This window comes from Sus scrofa, chromosome 14, assembly GCF_000003025.6.
Source record: "Sus scrofa isolate TJ Tabasco breed Duroc chromosome 14, Sscrofa11.1, whole genome shotgun sequence".
NCBI classification, from domain to species: Eukaryota; Metazoa; Chordata; class Mammalia; order Artiodactyla; family Suidae; genus Sus; species Sus scrofa.
This window is the reverse complement of record NC_010456.5, coordinates 57,642,587-57,666,115: the sequence shown is the minus strand read 5'-3', so window position 1 is coordinate 57,666,115 and position 23,529 is coordinate 57,642,587. Positions and strand designations below refer to the sequence as shown.

General features: G+C 40.8%; 1 protein-coding gene across 1 annotated transcript in view; it reads right to left on the bottom strand.

Moving 5' to 3' along the window:
• Positions 1 to 23,529, bottom strand: part of PCNX2 (pecanex homolog 2 (Drosophila)) — a 294,055-nt gene that overhangs the window by 133,745 nt on the left and 136,781 nt on the right. Inside the window, 3 exon segments of the mRNA XM_021074292.1 lie at positions 271 to 412; positions 19,464 to 19,614; positions 20,656 to 20,748. Coding sequence (XP_020929951.1) covers positions 271 to 412; positions 19,464 to 19,614; positions 20,656 to 20,748 — 386 coding nt within the window.

The window sequence follows — 23,529 nt, the reverse complement described above, 5'->3', positions numbered from 1 at the left end:
TTCTCGCAGGATGATTTTCAAATCTGCTGACATTTATTCACAGAATCACTTCAAGCAGATCTAACTTCATTTGCACCCCAGTCACTCTACAGTAACCCTCCAGCTCTAGCCAGTTGGGGTAAAAGACCACCATGGCTAATGGTGCCGTGGCCAAAAAATGAGCAGACAGAAGCTGGCTTCTGCTACAGCCCATTCAGAGAAAAATCCACCAGATTTTGAACACCTCGACGCAATCCAAACCATGATGAGAAGAAACCAATATCCACTTACTGGGTACCAAGTCTCCGGTAATTGCTTATCGAAAAGGCATCAAGGGTGAGAGCGTTCAAAATTATTGCTGGGTACAAGACATATTTTTCAAAACACTGAAGCCAGACATAGAGTTTTTCAAACCACATTAAATGGGCAACATCTGAAAGAAACACAAAAACTGTTTTAGAACAGCCACTGATCAGATTATGGTTCCTTAAATACATACGATAGTAAGTAATACCTCTCCCCTTTAATTCAAAAGCTGAAGAACTCCAGATACTAGACATGATATACCAATTTTCTTTCCAGGTAGAGACTCTTGGCTTTGTTTCTACATAGCTCATAAATAATAATATATAGCAATGTAGGCCACTATCCCAATTTTTCAAGTCAACTGATTTTTCCATATTAATTATCACTGGGACCAATGAAATGAGGTGTCACACAACATCGAGGCATCGCAGAGTGAGTAAAGGCATAAAGTGAAGGATGGGAATTGGGAAAAAAAATCTCATGGACCCATTTCCACTAAAGCTTGGGGTTGTTTCTGAGGCTGGGGCTAGTTGTGGGCTCTCTTCTCCCTCTTTTTAGGATATAAGTCAATCAAATGCCTGGACAATCTCCACACATAAGAGAAAGCAGACCATCCCCCTCCAAGCCCTTATCAATGCAGATGTATTACATCCCCGTGAACCTTCACAAGGAAGGAAGCATCTTGGAGCATGAGGTCCATTCTCACATGGGCTGAGGCTTTAAGTCACACCAGCCTGGGTTTTCTTCCAGACTCTGCCAACCACAAGTGTGTGTCATGAGCTATTGCCTTTGTCTTTCTGAGCCTCCGTTTTGTGTGTTCTGCCATCTTCCCTGTCTGCTCCTGGGATAGTGGTCATCTCTCTTTTCCTATTACCCATGACAGAGAAGTCAGCCCTCCTCCCCAGAATATATACTTACAATGCCTCTTTCTGAATTTTCTTACTACTTCTCTCTCTGGAGAGGAATGACTGGTTTGCTTGGACAGAACACAAATTTCCTTGGGCTCTGGCATCGGGACGTGAGAGACACTGCAACCCTGCCCTCCTTTGCTTCCTGCTTCCCCCAGGTGCAGGCCCAGGGTCCTCAGGTGGACCCACCTTGCTCCCTGCCATATCGCTTTCAGCTAGTAACTGGGAGACTGAGGGGGACCCCAACCCTCTATCAGACAGCTGAGCAAATAGACCAGATACACTGGGACTCAAAGCCTAAAGCTGCAAAGGGGGAAGGGGACTCTATCAAACTTATGGACTTATATTCTTCAACAATTTATGATTTTTGGAGTTCCTGTCGTGGCTCAGTGGTTAACAAATCTGACTAGGAACCATGAGGTTGCGGGTTCGATCCCTAGCCTTGTTCAGTGGATTAAGGATCCGGCGTTGCCATGAGCTGTGGTGTAGGTCACAGACACAGCTCGGATCTGGCGTTGCTGTGGCTGTGGTGTAGGCTGGCAGCTACAGCTCTGATTCAACCCCTAGCCTGGGAACCTCCAGGCCTTAGAAAAAGGCAAAAAGACAAAAACACAACAAAACAAAACAAAAACAATTTATGATTTTAAAAATCTTACACCTCAATAATCTAGAATAAAAATAATTTATAGTAATCATCTATAGTAAAAAATAATCTATAGTAATCTATAGTAAGAATAATCTATAGTATCCATACTAAACATCTATAGTAAGAATAATCTATAGTATCCTTACTAAACATCTATGGTAAGAATAATGTATGTTAATTTATAGTAAACATCTGTAGTAATAATATATAGTAATTTATAGTAATCATCTATAGTAAGAATAATCTATAATAATCTACAATAAACATCTATAGTAGGAATAATACATAATATCTATTGTAATTATCTATACTAAAAATAATCTGCAGTTATCTATAGTATCATCTATATAATAAGCATAATCTATAGTAGTCTATAGAATTATCTATAATAAAAAACAAAAGAGCCATGTAGGTTTTACACTGTTTGGATTACACAAGAACTAACTCATGAAAGAGTTAGTTGACACACACATCGTACAGAGTGACATGGCAGTGACAGAAAATGAGCCATCCCTTCCAGGCTTCTTACCCAGATTAGGAGACAAATTACCTCACATTGTCATATCCGATGGTCAGCCTCAGGCCTCATCTTACTCAATCTCCCAGCAGTGTGTGACCACACTAATTATTCCCTATTTGTCTACATGATCTTATCCAGTTCCAGGGCTTTAAATGTCAATAGTCAACACACCATTGACCGCTTAAAAGACCTCTCCATGTATGACCTCTTTTCTGGACTCCAAACCCATGTATCCAACATACTTTGAATGTTAAATGAGCAAAGGTCTTTATTCCATGATCTCACCTAAACCATCCCTCCCCAGAGTCACCCTCATTCCATTCCACAAATAAGCCAGACCACCCTGTGCCAGACCCTCTTTCCAGGCATGGGGTAATAAGTGCCCCAAACATCACAAAATCTCTGCCCTGATGGCACTTAGCTTCTAATATGGACAATAAGCAATCGACATAATAAACAGGCACATTACATAGTACATCAGAAGGGATGGGTGGTAAGTGAATGTACAGAGCAGAGTGAAGAGGATCGAGAGTTCTGGGTGCTTCATGAGGACCACAGTGTAAAACAGGGTGACCTGGGAGACATAATTAAGAAGGTGACACTTGAGGGGAAAGATGCCATGGTGATGTCATCTCATGAAAGGGCACCACCTAGTCGCCTAGTTTCTTAGGACAAAATTCTTTCCCTATTCCCTTCAGTATCTTACATATCCAACCTATAGCCAAATCTTACGGGCTCCACCTTCAAAATCTACCCCATGTTCAATGATATTTCTCCCCCTGTGCTGCCACCATCTTAATCCAAGTCATCATCATGTCTAACCTAAACCAATGAAACGTCCCTAAACCTGGTCTCCTTGCTTCTTTAATGTTCCCAGATGCACAGATTATAATTCAACCAACAGCCAGTGGGGTAAGACTTTGTGATTGCCCTATTAATGCATCCTAATGGTTTTTCATCCTAATTATGATAAAATCTGTGGCAAACAAATTTTAATTAGCAGATCTCCAAAGAGTCATACGTCTTTTTTTTTTTCCCATGGAGCTGATATGAGAAAGTGGCTGCCCAGCTGGGGATTACATTTCCCAGTTATTCCTTGCATATAGTAGGATGACGTGACCCATTCTTGCCAAGAGAATGAAATCAGAAGTTATGTGTGTCACTTCCAGACCAACTGGTTAAGTACTGTGCACAAGGTCCTCTGTGCTTCTTCTTCTTTCTATCTGCTGGCTCAAGAATGTTAGGATTCAAGAGTGACCTCAAAACCATAAGATGATGGATTCCCAATATTGAAAAAGCCTGGTCCTCAAGCGACCATGATCCTCTACTATGCAAGAGGCAGTGACTAGGAAAAACCTTTTGACCAAATCCCACTGGATTTTGCATGAACAAAAAATAATAAGCTTTTATTTTGTTAAGCCACTGAGATTTGGAGGTATTTGCTATATTTACCTTCCTCCCATCTACTGACTAACAGAAAACCCAGTATCTTTAGCATGTTTTAGAAGACCTCATGATTTGTACCTAACTACTTTTTTTAATATTATTTCCAACCTCTTTCTCCATCATGCACTCTCATCCTTGGTGATACTCCTTGAATACTAAAGACATCAAGTTTTTTCCCCTTCAGAAGCTTTGCATCTGCTGTCACTCTCCTGGCATTCTCCTCTCCAGAGAGATTTACGACTCACTTCCTCATCCCGTTCAGGTCTCTGCTCAAGTGGCACATCCTCAGTGGATCCTCTCCTGACCACCATATCTGAAAGAGCCTCCTCCTTTCACAATTTCTTTACTCTAATGAATTAACAAACACCTCCATTTGATATCTTATGTGTATCTCCATTTGTGTATTATTTTATTGTTTGCTTTCCCCACTACAGGGTGAGCTCCATGAGGTCAAGGACTTTGTCTTGTTCACTGCTGATATCCCCCATGTTGACACAGTAATCCTTCAATAAGTATGAGTTGAGTAAATGAATGAACGATCTCCTTGGTTCTTGTTTCAAATGCAAATCTAGCCACGGTATCTCAATGGCTCATAACCTTCATTGTTCTCCACTGTGTCTGTCCATACACTCCAAGTACCTCAACAAGCCCCATAGGCTTTCCATAATCTGCTGCTTTATAATGCTATGGAACCATCTTCAATCGATTTTGCACTTACATCCTATACTGAACTGGTTACCTGAATTACCGATGTTGGATTTCTTATAAACATTTTTGTTTAACTCTTTTGTACACAGAAACATGCATAAAACAGACACACACACAGATCTGTGTCCTAGCAACTAGCTTTAAAAAAAAAAAAAAAACCACCCTCAAAGCCCCCTGTGCCTCCTTGCAGTCACTGCCCAATCCCTGATCACCATGGTTTAGTTTTGCCTACTATTCTTTTGTGTCTTTTGCTCAGGATTGTTTGTGAGATCCCTCTATATTTTTGTGTGTAGTTGCCATTTGTCCATTCTCACTGCCATATCATAATCTACTAAATGAATATTCAGTGTTTTTCCAGTCTACTGTTCGTAGGCATTTGGCTAGTTTCCAACATCCATTGTGAAGAGTGCTGCTAGGAACATTCTTGTACATGCCTTTTGGTAAACAGAGGCACATCTCTGTGAAGTATATATCAAGACGTGGAATTGCTAGGTTATTAAGTGTGCTGATAGGAAGCTCTAGGAGGTGCCACCAAACAATTTCCCAAAGTTATTGTGCCAATTGACACACCACGAACAGCTCAAAGGTTTCCTTCCATTTGCTCCACATCCTTGCCAGAACATTTTCCCCCCTCCTTCATTTTAGCTGCACTGATGGGTGTAGACTGGTATTGTGTTATGGTTTTAGTTTGCATTTTCCTGATGACTCACCCAGCTAAGTACCTTTCCATGTCTATACTGGCCATTTGGATTACACTCTTGTGAAGTGGTTCTTTTCCCTATTGGATTATATATCTTTCTTTCCTGATTTTAAGAGTTCTTTATATATCTTAGGTAGGAGTCTTTAGTCATATATACTCATTGGGAAAATCTTTTCCCATTTATGGGATGCTTTTTATAATCTCCTAATGGTATCTTTTGTAAAAAAGAGAGAAAAAAAAGAAAAAGATACTTAATTTTAATATGCTCGAAGTTCTCATTGATTTTTCTATTTAGAGACTTTTTTGTTCTGTTTAAAAGACAAAAATCATGACCACATTCTCCTATTTCCTCTAAAACTTTTATTGTTTTAAATTTTACATTTAGATCTACAATAATCTAGAATTGATTGTTGTGTACAATTAAGATAGGGATTGAGACTGGTTTTTTTCCATGGGTCCATCTAATGGAGCATCACCATTTATTGACAACTTCTATGTGCCCTTCACGGCAGTCAGACACACTGTTTTATATGCTTCTAGAAGTGCTGGGTGCCTTCCTGAAACATGCTTCGTATTGCCTACTTCAAGAACTCCTCATCTTTTTGCTGAACCTGTCATCCTGCCATCTGAAGCTTTCCTTGGCCCCCTCCCTTCTTCCTCCCCCCACTCCCAATACAATCACCACCACCAGTGGTTGCTGGGGGCAGGGCAATCAAAGTCCGGCCCAGTGGAAGGAAGGTTTACCACTGACATTATCTGAACTGTCGGCGTAGATAATAGTAAAAAGGGACCCAACTTTCAATTGGCTTTATTATTGTTTTAAATTCTTTATAAACAAGGCACTCCATGTTCTGCCTGTATTCTGTACACATTACCTTTAGTTTTGAGGCGAAATGTGTAATTCTTTGTGCCATTACTGAACACTGTGAATTCTACAATTATAGTACCTATCAATCAGATTCATTTAAATATTAATCTTCCCACTAGATCGTGATTTTGTCAAGAGTAGGCAATATGGAGTTCCTGTTGTGGCTCAGTGGGTTAAGAACACAACTAGCAGAATTCCCATCATGGCTCAGCAGAAACGAATCTAATTAGCATCCATGAGGATGTAGGTTCGATCCCTGGCCCCAGTCAGTGGGCTAAGGATCCAGCGTTGCCATGAGCTCTGGTGTAGGTGGAAGACGAGGCTCGGATCTGGCATTGCTGTGGCTGTGGTGTAGGTCAGCAGCTATAGCTCTGATTCGACCCGTAGCCTAGGAACCTCCATGAGACGTGGGTGCAGCCCGAAAAGACAAAGAAACAAAAAAACAAAAACCCAACTAGTATCCATGAGGATGCAGGTTCAATCCCTGGACTTGCTCAGTGGGTTATAGATCCAGCATTGCTGTGAGCTGCTGCATAGGTTGGAGACATGGCTCAGATCTGGTGTTACTGTGGCTATGGTACAGGCTTGCAGCTGTAGCTGTGATATGACCCCTAGCCTGGAAACTTCCATATGCTGCAGTGTAGCCATGAAAAGAAAAAAAGAAAAGAGAGTAGGTGCCATGTCTTATTCAGTTCCGTATTTCAAGTACCTAGCAGAATCCTGGCCTATAGTTAGGGTTCAGTAAATGTTTCTTTACTACTTATTATTTTTAGTGCTTGGGGGGAAACTCTAAATAATTAAATTAACAAGGAGACTTTTTAAAAAGGCAGTCTTTTGGAATTACTTTTTTGATTACAAACCGAAAAGCTCTCTAATTCCAATATATTAAACAACATTGCCTATTTTAATCTCTCATAAAGTGCAATCGGTTACAGTTAGATTTCCTTCTGTACGAAGTTACTTTTTCCAATTTCTCAATTTATAAGACATCACCGGTGTCAGATTGAGGCCAACACATCAAATGCAATTCAGCCTGCTTATAAAAATACATTCATAGAGTTCTATCAACATCCATCGCCAAATCAGAGAAACATGACAACTTTAGCTAAATTCCTGCAAAAATATGTAAATTAAGAGCCATATATGCCAACCTCCTCCCCCAGTGCTGTTAGAAAAATAACCGAAGTAAAAGAATCGATCCGGTGGCTCATCACTGAGGAATGACCCAGGTGCTGTTGGGATGGGGGAGTGTGATGCAGACTTGTGAATCCTCATCACATTTACTTGTAGCAGGCGATACTTCCTAATAAGTGGGGACAAGGCTGACGGAGTACAGGAAGACAACCCCATTGCAGTGCCCAAGGATTTTCTGCAGATAACAATACCAGATATGGGTGTGCCGTAGAATTTCAGTTTCTTCATTCCAGAAACACACCAAGCAATGAATATCAAATTACACAGAAATCACTAATAAGCTCCAAATTTATCCTCCATGCCTTTCCAAATATTTGAGAGGAAAAGTACTTATTCAGTGAGACGTTAACCTTCTGGGCACACGTGTGAAACTCTATCATAGTCACAACCGTAAGGCATGCAGCTGAGAGAGGCTCTGAGAAGCCTTGGATTGTAAGCACTGTCCTGCCGTCTGCCTTTGGAACATCAAGTTCATAGGCACTGCCTTCAATGTAGCCACAATAATGTATGTGGACAGTTAAGGCCCTGGATCTTTAGAAGGTAATCACTGAGTCTCTAGTTAGAAGCAAAGAAGATGACAGCTATAAGGGAGTTCTCTGTCGAGCTTTTGAAGAATCAAAAGAACTTCAAGAGAACTAGAAATCATTTCATTCATAAGTTGCAAAAACCTTTACAAATTTTTAAAAATTCCATCCCTTGAGTCACACACAAAAAAGACTGAGCTGGAAGCCAGGTTGCACTGCATAATTCAGCTCTAGCTTACGACCCGAGGTGCTGCCAGGGAAATGAAAGTGACGACAGCTGACATCTCAATGTGGTGTAGAAGCTCCATTGCCTCCCACTGATTAATTCGGAATCTCTAGATGAGGGGGCAGTGAAGATGTTTTACAATGTCTGCAAACACTAGCTGACACAGCTATCCAGACTGTAGGTTAAGGAAAAAAAACATTGTAGGTATAAGAAGTACGGTCCGAGGCACAGTCGCCCTGGTTGGTGTTCAGTGCAACATCTAGCCAAGTGGGACTGGAAGAGGGTGTGGAAACAGAGTCAGAATAAATATGCAGGAAGGATGGAGTAGAGAGCAAATCCTGGAGATTACCGACCCCACCCTCCTGACTTTGGGTTCTGCTACTTCCACACATGGAAAGAACATCAATTTCAAGTCAATTCTTATATATTTCTAGAATCCTTCTCCCAAGGTCAATCATGCATTCCAATGAAATGCAGCAACCTCTGGATTATACAAAACACGTAACAGGTAAATGTATTGAATGTTTGTATTTGGAAGCGAAGAGGAAGCAAATTAAGAAGAATAGAGACGTAGGAGGAAGTGAAAACAGAAGGGCAATTTAGAATCTTTTCTTATGGGTGTGGCCATGAAAAACTAATAAAAGGAAAAGTGGACAAAGGCAGTAACGGGATAAATACATTTCTTAAGTCTCCAAATTGTCTCAGTATTCACAAAAAGTCAAGGTAAAAAGAAAGTCTTTCCAATCAGGGTTTGTAATTGCCTTTCTGTAATGTCCGGAAAAAGCAGAGAGATCTTAAAAAAGACATTTCCTTAGCAATGCTATTTCTCTTTTCTCTAGAATATTAGGCCCTTGAGAAAAAGAATGCGAGCTAACTGTGCTGTTTACAAGTTTCCATGTGACTTATCTCACCTGAATGCTCTACATTTTCTCAAAGGCTTTTTAGGTTGTGTTTTATTTAGATGTTTATGTTACTAAAAACAAGACTTTCTCAATAATTAAAAGTTAATAAAAATCCTCAGGATGTTTTTATCGTTAGGAAGATAGTTTGCTCCAGTTCAAATCTCGAATTATGCCTGACTCAAGCTGCAAAGACACGAGGCTTCCTGCTTCGTAGGGGCCAGATGTGTTTATAAGCATTTCAACAGGGGTGCACCTTGGTTCAACTGGCCTTGTCTCTCTGAGGCATCTGGGGCAGAGAGACCCTGCAAAATGGAATTACACGTCCAGGCTAGTCTCACCCTCTTATTACAGGCAATTGTTTTTCTTAAGAGCATTTCTCATACTTGTCTTTTTTGCTGGGCCAAGTCTCAGACTGCAAAGTCCTTGGCATTAACATGTACTCACGTCATAGTTTATTCTCTAAAAAACAGCCTTCACGTCCCAAACCATGCATGAATTGAGGGTAAATCATCTTTTTTTTTTTTTTTTTTTTTTTTTTTTTTTTTTTTTTTTATGGTCACACCCACAGCACATGGAAGTTCCCAGATCAGGGACTAAATCCAAGCTGTAGCTGTGACCTACACCAGATCCTTTAAGCCTGCGGATCAAATCCATGCCTCTGCAGTGACCTGAGCCACTGCAATCAGATTCTTAACCCACCACACCACAGCGGAAACTCCTAAGTCATCATTCTTAAATGTAAAGCAAATTACAACATGCTGCCACTTGAGCCTGTAATCCTGCTTAAGATAAACTCAGGTCCTCACAATCTTTCCATCCTCAAAAAAGCCAATTCAAGGTGAGCCTGTGGCTTCTCCTCCACTTTGGGGGCTAACCCCCTCTCTATCTTTCAGGTTGCAAATTGGATGACACTTCCTCAAAGAAACCTCTTTTTTCCCCTTAAACCTAAATTAGGGTCCCTTTAGCACTCCCTCCTAGCCCCCTAAACTTTTCTTTCATTGTACTTCAAACACTGAACAAATACATAAATCCGTGTGATGAATGTTTATCTCTCTATAGAGCCAGGGATCCAGGGCTGCCTTTCTCCATCATATTCAGCATTTAGCACTGTACTCTGTCCCTGGAAGCCACTCAGTAGATTCAGGCGACATCACTGATTATTAGCTGATTATTAACATAATTAACTGAAGCAGACACTAACAGAACAAAGTTTGAAAAGCTGGGGCTTCCACAGTGGGGCACTGCATGCTTTTTAGGAGTTCGGGATCTACTCCTGGCCAAAGCACTTTCCCTTTTAAAGTAGGTTTGCTGCTGAGGTGAGCCCATGCTGCCCTTGCTCCCCAGAGCTTCCCCAGCATTCTGCATGGTCCTTGACATGTGATAGGTTCTAGAATACTTTTGAATGACCTAATAACTATTATTGGGTTCAACGTCATGGTAAATTTCTCAGGGAGATACAAGCTGATAAAGAGCAACATTCAGGAATCAGAATATTAAAGTTTATATTTTTCAAGGAATAAAAATTTTAGTTGTTTCTTTATGGTTTTTGATTTGGGGATCATGCTAAGAAAATTCTTTTTCTCTTCTCCAACCAAGATTATATAATTTGACCTATATTTTCTTGCAGTGCTATTCTGGTTTTTTCTTTCTCTCTTCTTCTTCCCTTAAATTTTTTTCAATCTTTAATCCATCTGGGTTTTCATTTGATACAAACTCTGCTTCCACTTTTAAAATGTTTAGCTCATTTCCCTAAAACCATCCCACTGATTTTTTTCCATTAATTCAGTGAGGAGTAAAAATAGATTCTTCCAGATGGCCAAAAAGCACAAGAAAAGATGCTCGATATCACTAATTATTAGAGAAATGCAAATCAAAACTGCAATTCTGACACCAGTAGGAATAGCCATCTTCAAAAGATTACAAGCAATAAATGCTGGAGAGGATGTGGAAAAAAGGGAACCATCCTACACTATTGGTGGGAATGTAAAAAGGTGTAACCCCTACAAAGAACAGTATGAAGATTTCTTAAAAAAATAAATACAAAACAACCGTATGACCCATCAATCCCACACCTGAGTATATATCCAGAGAAAACTATAATTCAAAAAGATACGTTGTTCACCCAATGTTCACTGAAGCACTACTGACAATAGCCATGACATGGAAGCAACCTAAATAGCCATCAACAGAGGAATGGATAAAGAAGATGTGATACACACACACACACACACACACACACACACACACACACTAGAATACTATCAGCCATAAAAAAGCAAAATAGGAGTTCCTGTTGTGGCTCAGCAGGGTAAGAACCCAACATAGTGTCTGTGAGAATGCAGGTTTGATCCCTGGCTCGCTCAGTGGATTAAGGATCCAGCATTGCCCCAATCTGTGGCATAGGTCACACACGTGGCTTTGATTCGACCTCTAGCCTGGGAACGTCCATATGCTGCAGGTGCAGCCTTAGAAAAGGAATTAAAAAAGAACAAAATAATGCCATTAGCGGCAACATGAATGGACCCAAAAATTATCATACCAAGTGAAGTAAGTCAGGCAGAGAAAGACAAATCTCACATGAGATCACTAATACGTGGAATCTAATAAAAATGATACCAAAGAACTTACAAAACAGAAATAGACTCAAAGATTTCAAAACCAAATTTATAGCTACCAAACACTGGGAGGAAGAACAGATTAGGAGATTGGGATTCATATAAACACACACAGTACTATATATAAACTAGGTAAGTAACACGGACCTACTCGTACAGCACAGGGAAATCTACCCATGCTTTGTAATAACTATATGAGAAATGAATCTGAAAAGAAATGGATATATGTATACATGTAACTAAATCACTTTGCTGTACACCTGAAACTAACACAAGTTTGTATGTCAACTATACTCCAACTAAAATTTTTAAAATATATTCTTCACATTGCCTTAAAGGATGGAGAAACTCTTTGTAGACTCAGTGCAATAACGGGGTCTCTCTTCTTTATAGAAAGGTCCTCCACTAACACCAAACCATAGTATTTTATTTTATTTTATTTTATTTTATTTTATTTTATTTTATTTGTATAATGATCATAACAATCTGATTTCACAGGATTTCCATCCCACAGCCCAAGCAGATCCCCTCACCCCCTCAAACCATAGTATTTTAAACATAAAATACTGGTGAAATCAGTTATAAAATTTTCACATGAAGACGGTTGGGGAAAATATTCACATGAAAGGAGTTAAGAGAGAAGCTTTCAGGTTTTCCCACCATGGGCACCTGAAGGAGGACATTACTTTTGAGAACAACCATCTTGGCAAGAGCAAGGATTACCTTCTTACTCATTTTTGATTCCTCAGCACCTCGGACAGCGCCCAGTACATAGCAGGTGCTCCAAGAATGTAAAATTTACAAAATCAGAACTCCTCCCCAAGGAAAGTGTGATTCGCATGCTATTTAAATGAAAAAATTACTTAAACATACCATTCTATTTTTTTCACTGGAGACTATGGATATTATCTAATCATAAAGTGCTGTAAGGGTTAAGCTACTTCAGATATGATCTCAAGAGATGCGTATCGAGGCGACTGAGTCAGGCTTGTCACAGCTGCCTCATTAACTGCAGCTGGGAATTAGTGTCATTCCTCTACAGGGCTTCCTTTGTTCAGTCCTCCCTATGCTGGACCCACAGAACCCAAAGCCACCTTGGTGCCATGCTGCCTTCATCATGTGCTGTATATTAAGACTTCCTGAGGGAGTTCTCACTGTGGCTCAGAGGTAATGAACCTGACTGCTATCCATGACGACTTCAGAGTTTGATCCCTGGCCTTGATCAGTGGGTTAAGGATCCAGCGTTGCTGTGAGCTGTGGTGTATGTAGGTCACAGACGCGGCTCAGATCCCACATTACTGTGGTTGTAGTGTAGGCTGGCAGCTGCAGCTCCGATCTGACTCCTAGCCTGAGAACCTCCATATACTGCAAGTGTGGCCCCCAAAAAAAGACAAAAAAAAAACTTCCTGAGTTTTAGTGTCTGTTTTCTTAATATATCTCTAACCACTGACCATTCATTTTATTTCCGCATTGTTTTAAGACTTATCCTCAGTCTAGAAGAACCCCTGTGGGCACCCAGTAAATGCCCCACAGCTTGCGGGAGAGAGAGCTGGAGTCTGATGTTGGCAGCCGAGTGTTGAGCCTTGTCCCAAAACCCCTTCCCTCTTCATGCTGCCCGGGGTTGGCCTGTGCTTCCCCAGGTCTCCCTCTGCCCTGCTTCCCTTTGAGCAGAGGACACTAGATTCCCACTCTCTGTCTTCCTAATGCCATGTGGTGTGATCCCGGTTTCACTGCCAGTTCCTGGCAGCCCCCTCCAGCCTTGTGGAGAACTGACACAGAAAGATAAGTTTCCCAGTGGACTAGGAGTGTGCCAGCCAGAGTGTGCGAGCTGGAGGGGCAGTACCTGGCAGGAAGGGAAAGAAAAGGAGAGGAAGAGGGGGTGCAGGAAAGACAATAACAACAGAGAGAATAAATAAGGCAGGCTGACAACCGGCAGGCTCTGTTCTGACACATCAGCTTTGAGCCACTTCTTTGGACCACACTTCCCCACCAGAGCATGGTAGTAAATGCTACTCAGCTAGCACTGGTTTAGTTCATGCTTCAAACTATTTTAGTCACTTTGAATTAAAGAGGCTTTGGAGGGTTTTCCAGATCTCATCTACTTCCATTTTGTGCGGAGACAAAGGGGAGAAGGAATACATCCTTCTTCCCAGAACTGTGGTGTCTTTTCTCACACACCAAAGATGAGACCTTCCCAAAGACCCCAGCACAGCCTTTAGGTTCTGAAGTCAGAAAATGACTGACAGGTTGTGTTCTTTTTTCTTTTTCTTTCCTGTTTAGCTGCACCCATGACATATGGAAGTTCCCCAGCCAGGGATGGAATCTGAGCTAAAGATGCAACCTACCCTGCAACTGTGTACATGCAGGATCCTTTAACCGACTTTGCTGGGCTAGGAGTCAAACCTGCCTGCAGAGACAATGCCAGATCCTTAATTCACTAAGCCACAGCAGGAACTGCCTCATGCTGCATTCTTTTACCTAGCACTATATACATTTCAAAGGCTTTTTTACACATATTGTCAAGTCAGAGTTAATCACCACACAGTTTGTGAATTAGGTCATTCAGGTAGTACTATCATCTGCCAGCAAAAAAAATGTCAAAGCTGTAGGACATGTCCTTCCAGAGATAAAGGGCCACCAACTGCCTAGCACAATGAGTGAAATGAGGCACAAAGTAAGGTGCAAAATGACTGAGTTTCAGAATCTTGGGAAAGAGGAGGAGGAGAGTGTGCTTATTGAGTGCATTCTGGCTACCAAGGACTCTGCCAAAGGCTCTTCATTTATCACCTTGATTAATTCCATCCCCCAACAAATTTTAGAAGCCTCCAATTAGAGATGAATCACAATAGTTAAGCATAACTAGTATGGGGCAGAGACAGGATATGAGCCCTGTCTTGCTTCAGAGCTTATTCTCCAGGCCATGCCACTTTAATTTCCTCCTAAACTTTCCAAAAGATTCCTATAGAGGAACATCTGGTCACATATAAAGGACCAGGAGACAGGGAAGACATCCAACTTCTTACCAGCAGCAGTGGAGCTATAAGACAACGTAACATGCCCTTAGGACCCTGAAAGGAGTATTTACCCCCAACCAGCTGCACAGTACAAGCTCTCTCTTCAGAGCAAAGTAGGATAAAAACCCTTTGAGACAGATGAAGTCTCAAAACATTTCCTTCCCATGCAACCTTCCCCTGGAGTGACTGGAGGATGTGCCTAATTCGAAAAGAAGGAACACAGATGGAGTTCAGTGGAACTCCCATGAGGCTCAGTGGAAACGAATCTGACTAGCATCCATGAGCACACAGGTTCAATCCCTGGCCTCACTCAGTGGGTTAAGGATCCAGTGTTGCCGTGAGCTGTGGTGTAGGTCACAGACATGGCTCAGATTCCAAGTTGCTGTGGCTTTGGCATAGGCTGGCAGCTACAGCTCTGATTCAACCCCTAGCCTGGGAACTTCCATATGCCGTGGGTGTGGCCCTAAAAGAAAAAAAAAAAAAATAGGAGTTCCCATCGGGGCTTAATGAATCCGACTAGGAACCATGAGGTTGCGGGTTCGATTCCTGGCCTTGCTCAGTGGGTCAAGGATCCGGCGTTGCCGTGAGCTGTGGTATAGGTTGCAGATGCAGCTTGGATCCCACATTGCTGTGGCTTTGGCGTAGGCTGGCAGCTACAGCTCTGATTAGACCCCTAGCCTGAGAACCTCCATATGCCATGGGAGTGGGCCAAGAAAATGGCAAAAAGACAAAAATAAAATAAAATAAAATAAAATAAAATAAAATAAAATAAAATAAAATAAAATAAATGTATATAAAAAACGAAGGAACACAGACACAATGGAAGATTACTCAGCCATAAAAAAGAACAAAATAATGCCATTTGCAGCAACATGGATGAAACTAAAGATTCTCGTGCTAAATGAAGTAAGTCAGAAAGAGAAAGACAAATACCATGTGATATCACTTTTATGTGGAATCTAAAATATGGTGCAAATAAATGAACCTATCTACAGAACAGAAACAAACAGAGACATAGAGAACAGACTTGCGGTTGCCAAGGGGGAGGGAGTGGGATGGACTGGGAGTTTGGGGTTGGTAGATGCAAACTATTATATTTAGAATGGATAAGCAACGAGGTCCTTCTGTACAACACAGGGAAATATATTCAATCACTTGTGATGGAACATGATGGAAATATTATCCAAAAAAGAATGTATATATCTATAACTGAGTCACTTTGCTGTGCAGCAGAAATTGACAGAATGTTGTAAATCTACCATAATAAAAAATTAAAAAAAATAATATACACTTTAAAGCTAACAAAAAAACCACAAACAAGCAAAAAAAGAAGGAACAAACAAAGAATAATTGGAGCTGGCTCCAGAGGGAGTCTGGGAAGGGATGGAAAGGATAGAGTATCTGACAGGTTTGTGTTGCTGGAAAATTGAACTGAGAGAGATATTACAAAGCTACTGGAAAGGCTGGCAGGTGCAAAAACAAATCTGAACAAAAAGGAAATGTGATCATGGTACACTACTGGACTAGATGTGAACAACAATTAGAGTTTCTACATACACATCTATGGGTAGAAAAAAACTGAGTATGCGTTCAACAAAAATTATATTGGGAGGAAGGAGAAGGGGAAATAATGTATGAAGAATGATAAGAGAGATACATTTTTATTATTCATAACAGGAAGTCAGCAGACAGGCAAATCTGAAATATCAAGAAATAGAACATGCACATTATTTAGAAGAATTATGGTAAATACCAGAAGCCATATCTAGAGTAGAAAATAATTTTTCCTGGAGAGGAGGAATCAGACAGGAAAAAGTGGGCCAGGACGTGCTGCTGCTTTTTATTGCAACTTGTTCTATTTGATTTTTAACACTACCTCTTACTTGGATATAAATGAAAAACACATTAGAAAAAGCAGTATCTTGCAGAACCATGTGTTTCACATGCAGAAACCAGTCTATCTGCAAATCAACAGACAAGATTTGCTAAAATGTAAAGTAAATTTCATTTAAGAATTACAAATTCAGGACTCACTTGTAAATTAGTTTTTTATAGCAGTGGATTTGGTTAAATGACAATTTACATGAGATTTTCAGTTGATATTTTTAATCCTTTCTATAATCTTTTATCAATTTATTCTAATATACTCAAAAATTATAGCTTAAGTGTTTTCAGCAACCATTCTTTGCAAAGGGATGAGCCCATGTGTATGTATCTTAATATCCATATACACTGGAGTTCTTCAAACAAGCCTTTACTGCCAGGCTCTCCCTGTCTATGGGGTACCCTTCCTTCTGTGAATTCGCAAAACATAATCATTCGTTAATTCATTCAACCAATATTAAACACCTATTCAACACTTAGTTATGCACCAGACACTAATTCAATGCTTAGTTATGAAATCTCTTTTATTTCCATTTTATATGTAAAACCAACCAGCTGGAAAAGCTTAATTGATGAACATGAAGTTAACTGTAACCTCTTCATGTGGGTCTTGGGACTTTCACTTTGTATTTCCTGCAAGGCTGAGCATAGTGCTAACCCCATGTCAGTCTGTGGGCAGCAATCGTGGCTCTTCTTTTCAACACAGCCATAGCTTTGCTTACGAGGTTAGAAACTCTTGATAATAGAAACCACATCTTAGTCAACCTGCCTCTCTGGTTCATGGGTTTTGTATAATGTAGGAACTCAGTAATTATTTTCTTAATGACTAGTATCATCATGAGCATTTTCTGAGTGAGTAAATAAGTAAACAAATGAATGCCAATAAAGAACTTATTTTATTTCAATTTTTTTAACTCCATCAAAACCCACTTCTATGGTAAGAGTATGGTCATCAAATCAGATCATTTCAACTATTCTTAAGTTCTCAAGAGGCAAGAATGATCCTATCTCGGGTATTCCTTCTTGGGGGATTATGGAGAAATGAGGCCCAGCTTCATTATCCCTTTTCAAAATAATGCAATTCCTTTGTAAATTTCTTAGATAAAGCAAATTTCCAAACGGATTCAACTTCTTACTCTTTTAGAGCAGGAGAAAAATCAATGAAGTCATTTGCCTATAATCATCACAACAGATTTGCTTTATTCTCTAAAAACCCTGTGCTCCTTAAACATTCAGGCTCAAAAGCTGCTTACTTGACTACAGTGGTGCTGTTTTTAGCAGTCTACTCTGTATGTTTAGCATGATTCACTTAGATCAGTGGGGAATAGAACAACAACAACAACAAAGAAACCTTATGCATGCTCATTAATATAACTCACTTATGCCACCACTATGTTTCATTTGACCACTGAACCATATTATGATTGCTACAATTTTGTTCTTTTAGCTCAAACATTGGTGAAATACTTTGTGGGAGCTAAGATGGGATAAGGTTTACCTAAACTAGTCTCAAAAGTTAAGATTTGAATTGGCTAAAAAGATGTGTTTCCATTTATAGTCTCCTAAGTTCTACCGACAGTCTTCTGAATTCCAACACAGTTCCATGTTATCATAGTCTGAATTTTATATAAAAATTAATTGTTGGAGTTCCCGTCATGGCTCAGTGGTTAACGAATCCGACTAGGAACCATGAGGTTGCAGGTTCTATCCCTGCCCTTGCTCAGTGGGTTAAGGATTTGGCGTTGCCGTGAGCTATGGTGTAGGTCGCAGACGCGGCTCGGATCCCGTGTTGCTGTGGCTCTGGCGTAGGCTGGCGGCTACAGCTCTGATTAGACCCCTAGCCTGGGAACCTACATATGCCGTGGGAGCAGGCCAAGAAAATGGCAAAAAGACCAAAAAAAAAAAATAATTGCATACCTCCAAGTAATTTTACATATCAAGTAAAACTGCACAGCAAAGGTATGGAGATAGGAAAGTAGTAAGCTAAAAGAAAGTACAGGCTCCAAGTTTATGGCAAATGTAAAGCAGATGATATATAAATTAAGTGCAAGCACTGGGGGGACCAGCATGAGCAAGCAGACGTGTTGTTCACAGTCATAGTAGAGAATGTGATGGAAAGAGGTTCAGGGGAGCACCTGAGAAGTTAGCCTGATCTGGATGGTTGGGAATGGACCTCAGGAAGGATTGATTTCTGAACAAAGACCTGAAAGATGAGCCACCTGGCCTGAGTCTAGTGACACTTGAGAAACCATCCCAGGCCCACAGGACGGCAAGCAGAAAAGAGTGGGAGGATAGAGTGTGTTTGAGAAACCACAGGAATGCTAAGTCAATCAAGTATAGGTCCAGGTGTGGGTCTAGTTCTAGGTAAGCAAATCAAGTTCAACAAAATTCAAGGGTTCAAAGATCAAAATTCAAAGGTCAGTCTCTGCTTTTCCTGGTTTCATGGAGGAGGAAAGGGCAGCCAAGTGATGCTTTTCTTTATTTTTTATAAAACGTTATTGAAGTAGAGTTGATTTACAATGTTGTGTTAATTTCTGCTATACAGCAAAGTGACTCAGTTACACATACATATATTTTTTTTCATACTCTTTTCCATGGTGGTTTATCAGAAGATATTGAATATAGTTCCCTGTGCTCAACAGTAGGACAGTGTTGTTTATTCATCTATATACAATGCTGCTTTTCTTGGTCCTCAAGTCAGCTGAAGCAGGAACAGCATAACGTTCAGGTTTGAGTGATATAAATGAATTTCTCCTCAATAATAATAACCAACTAATTTCACGACGCTTACATTGAATTCGCCCTATTTCAACTTTCTTGTTTGGGGAACAACCCTGTACACTCCAAAGAACACACTCTTCTTTTTAGATTATGGTGAAATATCCAGAAAGTAGCACAGACCGTGGTCACCAAGTTCCATGTGCGATTCTGTAGCATTAAACGCATTCCCACTGCCACACAGATCCTGGGTTTAAAGTACGCCTCCTGCTGCATTACATCTTGGGGAGGGATATTTTACTCACCTGTCACTTCCCGTTGCTGATACTCTTTGTTTTTAAGGATGGGGTGTGAAATCCACATCCACGGGTGGTGCTTGCGCAGCTGGGGGAGCATGTAGTGGGTTACAAACCCCACAGCACCAGCCAGGGCAAACAGCACGACACTGAGAAACGGCTGCAGAGAAGGAGGGTGAGAGTCACCAAGGAGCTTAAAGGATGGGAGGAAGGGTTACCCACAAGTAACACAGCACACTCTGCCCCTGCCTCGCTCCCCTCTGAACAGAGAGCCCAGCTCAGTTCTCGTTTCCAGGCTCTGAAAACTTCTTCCATGCTGTGTGAAACCCATCTCTGTGTTGGAGGTGGGATGAAGAAGAGGCTGAGATATTCTGCCCTTTGGAATACTTTTTCTTGTTTCTCTCTCTCTCTCTCTCTCTCTTTTTTTTTTTTTTTTTTTTTTGTCTTTTGTCCTTCTAGGGCCACACTCACGGCATATGGAGGTTCCCAGGCTAGGGGTCTAATCAGAGCTGTCGCTGCCGGCCTACCCCACAGCCACAGCAACATGGGATCCAAGCCACGTCTGCGATCTATATCACAGCTCATGGCAATGCCGGATCCTTAACCCACTGAGAGAGGGATCAAACCCACAACTTCATGGTTCCTAGTCGAAATCATTTCCACTGCGCCATGATGGGAACTCCTCATTATTTTTCCTAAAAGAGGAGATGGAGAGTAACAAATGGAGCCAACAGACTTCCTCATTAAGAAAGGAGTCGGCAACTATCTGTAAGAACCTTCAGCCAGAAATCCCATAGGGAACTCTTGACTTCCGCTTCTCCAACTGAAAATTACATTTCAACCATCTTTCTGGCTCTGTGACCTCTGAGCCATCCCTTCTCCACTCACATCAGTGAGGTGCTAGCCTGTCCCATCACTGCTGACTGTCCCCACTGTGGATGCTGGAGATGGGCTGCTGCTCATGTAGCCAGACAGGGAAACACAAAGGGCGAAACCACTGAACCAGTTCGTGATGCGGACCAAATCCAATCTTGGACATAACTGATTGCCCAGGGATACAGTCCTTCCACCCCTCCACTGGCCTTGTCTGCCCTTCCTCTGGCTCCGCTGTCCTATCAGTAGCCCAGGGCTGCCCGGATGGGCACTGTAACTACGGGAGGATGAAGAGGTGAGAAGAGTGCAGAGCCAAACTGATACGTACACGCAAGGACAGGAACACGGTGCTGGCACTGACTGCAAAGGACAGAACGGCAGCCAGGGAGCAGATGACCAGATCTGATTTCAGGATATCCTTCTGTGAAAATAAAACAAACAACTGTCCCATTTGCTCTTCTGTGTTTCTTTCAGCAGCTCCGTGTCACCAGGTACAGCAGGTAACAGGATTGACCCTGGATAAACTACACCTGTAGCCCATCACTTACCTGATCCATTTCCAATAGCATACGTTGGATAGACTGTTCACTACCTCCTTTTGGGGAAACTGAGGCAGAAGGTGTGGAAGAGGAAAGGCAGCCTACAAGGTTAGTCTCCATCCCCCTCCACTAGCTATGGAGGGAAGAAAGGTTTTCTAACCTGCAGAAGAGGCAGATGGCTCTTCTCTACAAACAGAGGTCAGATCCAAGATGCCCAGGTCTGATAAAGGAGGGTAAAATGCAAATAATCTCCACTTGACTTTGGCATAATTCGTATTTTAACCTGTGTACGGCCCAGTTATGCCAAACAGAGGCCTCTTACACTGTGACTTCTTTCTCTGGACCGGAACAGATTTTAGATATTAATTCACCCGTCAAATTAGGCAAAGGCCATTTCCAAATAATTTAAGTACACATGTATTATGTATGCATATGCAGAAAATGAAATGTCAGTAACTTGCTAATCATTTTCCATCACACAAAATTGTGGTGTGAGCTGGCACTAGAGAAAACGAAGCAAAGTTAGACCAAAGAATGTTATTAATGCTGCAGATAGATAGGGAATGGCCTGTTAGCTCAAAAAGGGTACAATACTGCTGACCAATAAACAGAGATAGAAGGGACATTAAAAGACCATCAACCTTTTTCTTCCTGCAGAGGTTAATCAGCTGCAGTACACAGTTAGTGACCATTTTATTAAGGTATCACATTGTTACCTGAAAACTGAAATCATCCATTTAAAAATATCAATATATCATATGAAAAAGGAATCATGCCACTTAAATAATTATTTTGAAGGTTATCTGTCAAAATATCGTACAGAATGTACATCTCTGTTTCCCCACATCCCCCCCTTTTTTCTTTCTATACAAACTATATAGCTGTTGACCTACATTCTCTCATTCTTTCTTTTCTTGTCTTTTTAGAGCTAAAATGTGCAAGTCATGCTGCTGGCTTTCTGACTGAATTGACATCCAAAGTGATAGGAAGAAATCAGGAGGGCAGCTTAAATGGAGCAATAATGCCCTAAACTATCTGGTGAAAAATCAATACGGCTTGGTTGGGATAACCGATAATACAGTGAGAGGATGCACTCACAACAAATTACAAATTAGCTGCTCAAATTTTGTTTTGGTCACACCCACACCCAGGGCATATGGAAGTTCCCAGGCCAGGGAGTGAACCCATGCCACACCAGTGACCTGAGCCACAGCAGTGAAAACACTGGGTCCTTAACCTGCTGAGCCACCAGGGAACTCTTAAAGCTTTGAATTTCCTATCTCAAAAGTTTATAATTCACATACAACTATGGAATATATGAGAAAATAGAGAGTGATAAACCACATTCTAGATTTATCCCTAATAATGGTAATCTGATTTTTGAGGAGGGAAAATCATTGGTTTTTAATTCTGCATCTATAAATGTTTGTGATCAGAAGTTTTCTCAAGAATTTACTGTTCATAAATGGCAAAAATTCATTCAAATTATCTCCTTTCATTCCAAACACTTAAAAAAAGGCCAAACCTACCCAAAGAAAAGTTCTGTAACTCACTGCATCTCTAGGCTGTGGAGTTATGTTGATTTTTATTCCCTAGTTTTCATTGACATGGTCTATGTCATTTAAAAATTGCTGAAGCATTTTCCAAAATGTATATCTAAATACATATTTTCCAAATATTCTAATTTAAAATGGTGTCATCTTTAATTGACCCATCATCCCTCTTTAGAGGCAAATCAGAGAGCCACCAAGACAAGTAATGGGGGGGAGGGGTTGCACCTGAAGGTTTCTTAAAGTGAGACGGAGAATGTTAATTTTTTTCCCCATTGCATGATATACAGGAATTTCACTGATTTTGGTCAGTGACATGAGTACTTGTTGGAAGTACAAATGATTATACAGCCTCTATTTATTCATCCCCCCTGCCGGGATTGATTGATGGATGGATGGATGGATGGGTTGATTGATGCAAAGCATAGTTTACTTACAGTGTTGTGCCAATCTCTTCTGTACAGCATAGTGACCCAGTCACACCCATATATACATTCATTTTCTCATACTATCTTCCATCATGCTCTATCCCGACAGTCTCTATTGATTAAAATGTTCTTTCTGCCCATTTCTTTTCTTTATCATAATTTTTAAACATCTCTATTGAGATATAATTGACTTACAAAAAAACATGTGTGGGGTGTGTGTGTGTACAGAGATATATTGTGTATAGTTTGGTGTTTTGACCTATGTATTTCCTCATGAAAGCATTACTATAATTAAGATAATTAGCATATTCATCACATGCCCCCCAATTTCTTCTCCTGACCTTTCTCATACATGTCCCCCTTCTCTCCTCAATCTGTCCTCAGGCAAGCACTGCCCTGCTCCATTACTGTAGCCTGTTTTCAGTTCATAGAATGTAATATAAATGGAATCATAGATGATGTATTCTTTTTTGGTCTGGCTTCTCTCACTTAGTATAATAATTCTGAGAATAATTCGAGTGTTATCTGTATTAATAATCCATTCCTTTTCACAGCTGTGTAATATTCCTTGCCCCTTGCCATGGCTATACCCCCACAATGTGCTAATCCATTCATCTGTGGACAGACATCCAAACCCTTCCCAGTTTGGAGTTATTTATAAGTAAAACTGCTATGAATATTCATG